Source organism: Quercus robur, chromosome 2 (assembly GCF_932294415.1).
Source record: "Quercus robur chromosome 2, dhQueRobu3.1, whole genome shotgun sequence".
NCBI classification, from domain to species: domain Eukaryota; kingdom Viridiplantae; phylum Streptophyta; class Magnoliopsida; order Fagales; family Fagaceae; genus Quercus; species Quercus robur.
This window is the reverse complement of record NC_065535.1, coordinates 23,090,782-23,093,453: the sequence shown is the minus strand read 5'-3', so window position 1 is coordinate 23,093,453 and position 2,672 is coordinate 23,090,782. Positions and strand designations below refer to the sequence as shown.

General features: G+C 33.5%; 1 protein-coding gene across 3 annotated transcripts in view; it reads right to left on the bottom strand.

Moving 5' to 3' along the window:
- Window positions 1-1,267: 1,267 nt before the first annotated feature.
- LOC126712936 (ethylene-responsive transcription factor SHINE 2-like) overlaps window positions 1,268-2,672 on the bottom strand; it is a 1,508-nt gene continuing 103 nt past the window's right edge. Inside the window, exons 1-2 of one of the 3 annotated variants that reach the window (XM_050412483.1) lie at window positions 2,603-2,672; window positions 1,268-2,175 (exon numbers count right to left, since the gene is read on the bottom strand). The exon at window positions 2,603-2,672 is cut by the window's right edge and continues 103 nt beyond it. In XM_050412483.1, coding sequence (XP_050268440.1) covers window positions 1,638-2,175; window positions 2,603-2,672 — 608 coding nt within the window. In that variant the 3' untranslated portion in view covers window positions 1,268-1,637. Of the gene's footprint in view, window positions 2,176-2,356; window positions 2,393-2,438; window positions 2,557-2,602 lie in introns of those variants that run through there. The other 2 variants (XM_050412484.1, XM_050412485.1) reach the window with 2 other exon arrangements.

The following is a 2,672-nucleotide window of genomic DNA, read 5'->3' as shown; positions in this document are numbered from 1 at the left end:
TTTGTGCTCGTTGGCAATTATAGAGAGATCATGAGATAGTGAGAGTTTCACAATTCTCAATTTTAAATATTTGTTTGAGATCCACTTATTTTGATGAAATTGAATTTTTTTTTTGAAAGTGTTGTAGATAAAAGTAAAAGTTAGCTGAAATAGTATAGAAGGACTCATGAATAATATCAAAAAGTACAGTGGGGATCATGAATGGTAGCAAAAATAAGTTGAATAGTAAAATAAGCTGACTTTTTAATATTTACCAAACATACACTAAATATCTGTTTGGATACTGATGATAACATTGAGTGTTTGCGTTTTGGCCTTTTTTTTTTTTTTTTTGAGAAGAGTGTTTCGTACTTTTTCAGTGGGTTCCATGCACTGTTCACAGGATCCACAAACCTTTTTTTTCAATAAAACTTTCATTAAAAATGGGTCCCATGATATTATTCACACATTTAAAAATTATTTTGCTATAGTATTTTCAATTTTCAGTAAAATAAGCGGTATTCAAAAACACCCTAAGTGGTGAAATAATGTTGTTGTTGCCTTGGATCGAAACCCTAAGGTTATCATCCCTATTGCTTTAGTAAATTAATGATCCACGTCCATGATTATGTTGCTAGCACGATTCTAATGCAGAGCTAAGAGAGAATATGCTGAATTTGGGAGAAAAATATGTGGAAGAGATTTGGGAATTTGTGAATTGTTTGTCTGTGAAAAAAAATGAGAGTTGAGAGAAAAGATACTGAAAATGAGGAAAGCTGTTGAAGAGAATAAAAAAAAAAAAAAAATTGGGAGAGAAAAAAAAATTAACATAACTTTTAAATAGAATGAAGAAATAAATAGAGAGTTTGATACAAGTGTATGTAAATAATAGGGTAAACTATACTAGAAAAAACAAAGTTTTATTTATAATTTAACTAAAACTTTAATTTACTGATTGTTGAACCTGATAGGAACGCTCTTAGGCAAAGAAAGAAAAAAGTGCATGCCGCTTGCTTCACAAAAGTTTGCTCTATTATTTCTTCGGATTGAAATAAGTTTCAAAATAAGGCATAAAAGAACCTACAGTTAAAAACTTTTTTTCTGGCTTTTTCAATATTAACTCTAGAGAGTAGAGATTATCACAGAGATTAAAACGAGACTAAAAACTAAAATGGAGACAGAAATTAAGTACTTTATATGTAATTTCCGTTTGCAACTTATGCACATGTCATTAACTACTATTAACTAATTTTTTCACAAGTGTCATTTCTCATTTGACAATGGAAACAGTGAAACACACATTTTTTAATACTTACATTTACACAAGTAGGTATATAGCACATACAGCTAAACCTTAACAATTTTGGGAAAAGAAAAAAAGGAACCTCTACAATCACTTCTACGGTAAATTAGTAGTTGCAATTATGAATCATAGGGCACTATATGTGACCGCAATTGAGAAATGTAACTCCTATTTGACCTTCCATACATAATTCACATTGAAGCTTGACTTAGTAGGTTAAATCCTCCTCAAATTCTTTCTTCTTTTTATTCTCCATACAGTACTCAGTCACTAGTCTGTGATTGGAAACTCAAATTAAGAAAACTAGAAGCGCAATAATTGAAAGAAAGTGCAGAGGAAAGAAGTGCTAGCTATTTCATGGACTTAGGAAAGGAAGGCTTCCTTTTTCTTCTTGAAAATCACTTGATGGAGTAGGATAATTCCAGTTAAGTAGTTCTTCTATCATTTGCATTGCCATGTTATCCTCTTCAACAACTTCATGTCCTGCATCACTCTCAACCCTTGGTGACACTGATGACAATGGCAAGTCATCCTCCAATGTTTTTATCTTCTTATTCCCAAGCTCAATTTTCATCACCCAATTTGATCCTGAACGTGACCCTGCACGCTTTTGCCACACTCCGATATGAGAGTTATCAGCATCAAGGCGTAGGCAAGTGAGGGAAGGAGATTGGTCTTTGCAACACTTTCGAAGCTTGGTGCTAAGGAGCTCGGAAAGAGCCTTTGGAGACAATGGAGAGTCATCACAAGGCTTTTTTGTGTCTTCCTGATGACTACTTGACACAGGAAAGTTGGTCTTGGCGTTCTGGCCACTCATCAATATGGCTGCTTGGTCATATGCCCGTGCTGCGGCCTCAGCTGTCTCAAATGTGCCTAGCCATACCCTTCTCTTCCTATTTCAAAACAAGGTATTGGAAAGAGAGAGGTGAGAATTAGAAAAAAAAAAAAACAATGATGAATCAAATCTAATTATTATTACATGTACCGAGTAATATATTGTCATACACACTTCAATTGAAATCGTGTTTTGAAAACATAATATCAGTTACAATTCTGAAATTATTGTGTACATACATGTGCTATCATTACTCATAATATATACTATATTTCAATAAGTGTGCATATTAATTGTTTGCTTAGCCATATATATACATACCCTTCTCTTGCTATATATGTATGGATGTCAAGGCAAAATAACATGGGGAAGAGATCAAATGATATACATACATATATATATATATATATATTATGTGTGTGTGTAGAGAGAGAGAGAGAACATAATAATGAGCATGGTGATAATGCATGATTGGTTGAACTTACAGTAATGGGTGGCGAATTTCTGACACCCAGGAGCCCCACTGGCGTTGCCTGACTCCTCTAAACTTCTTGG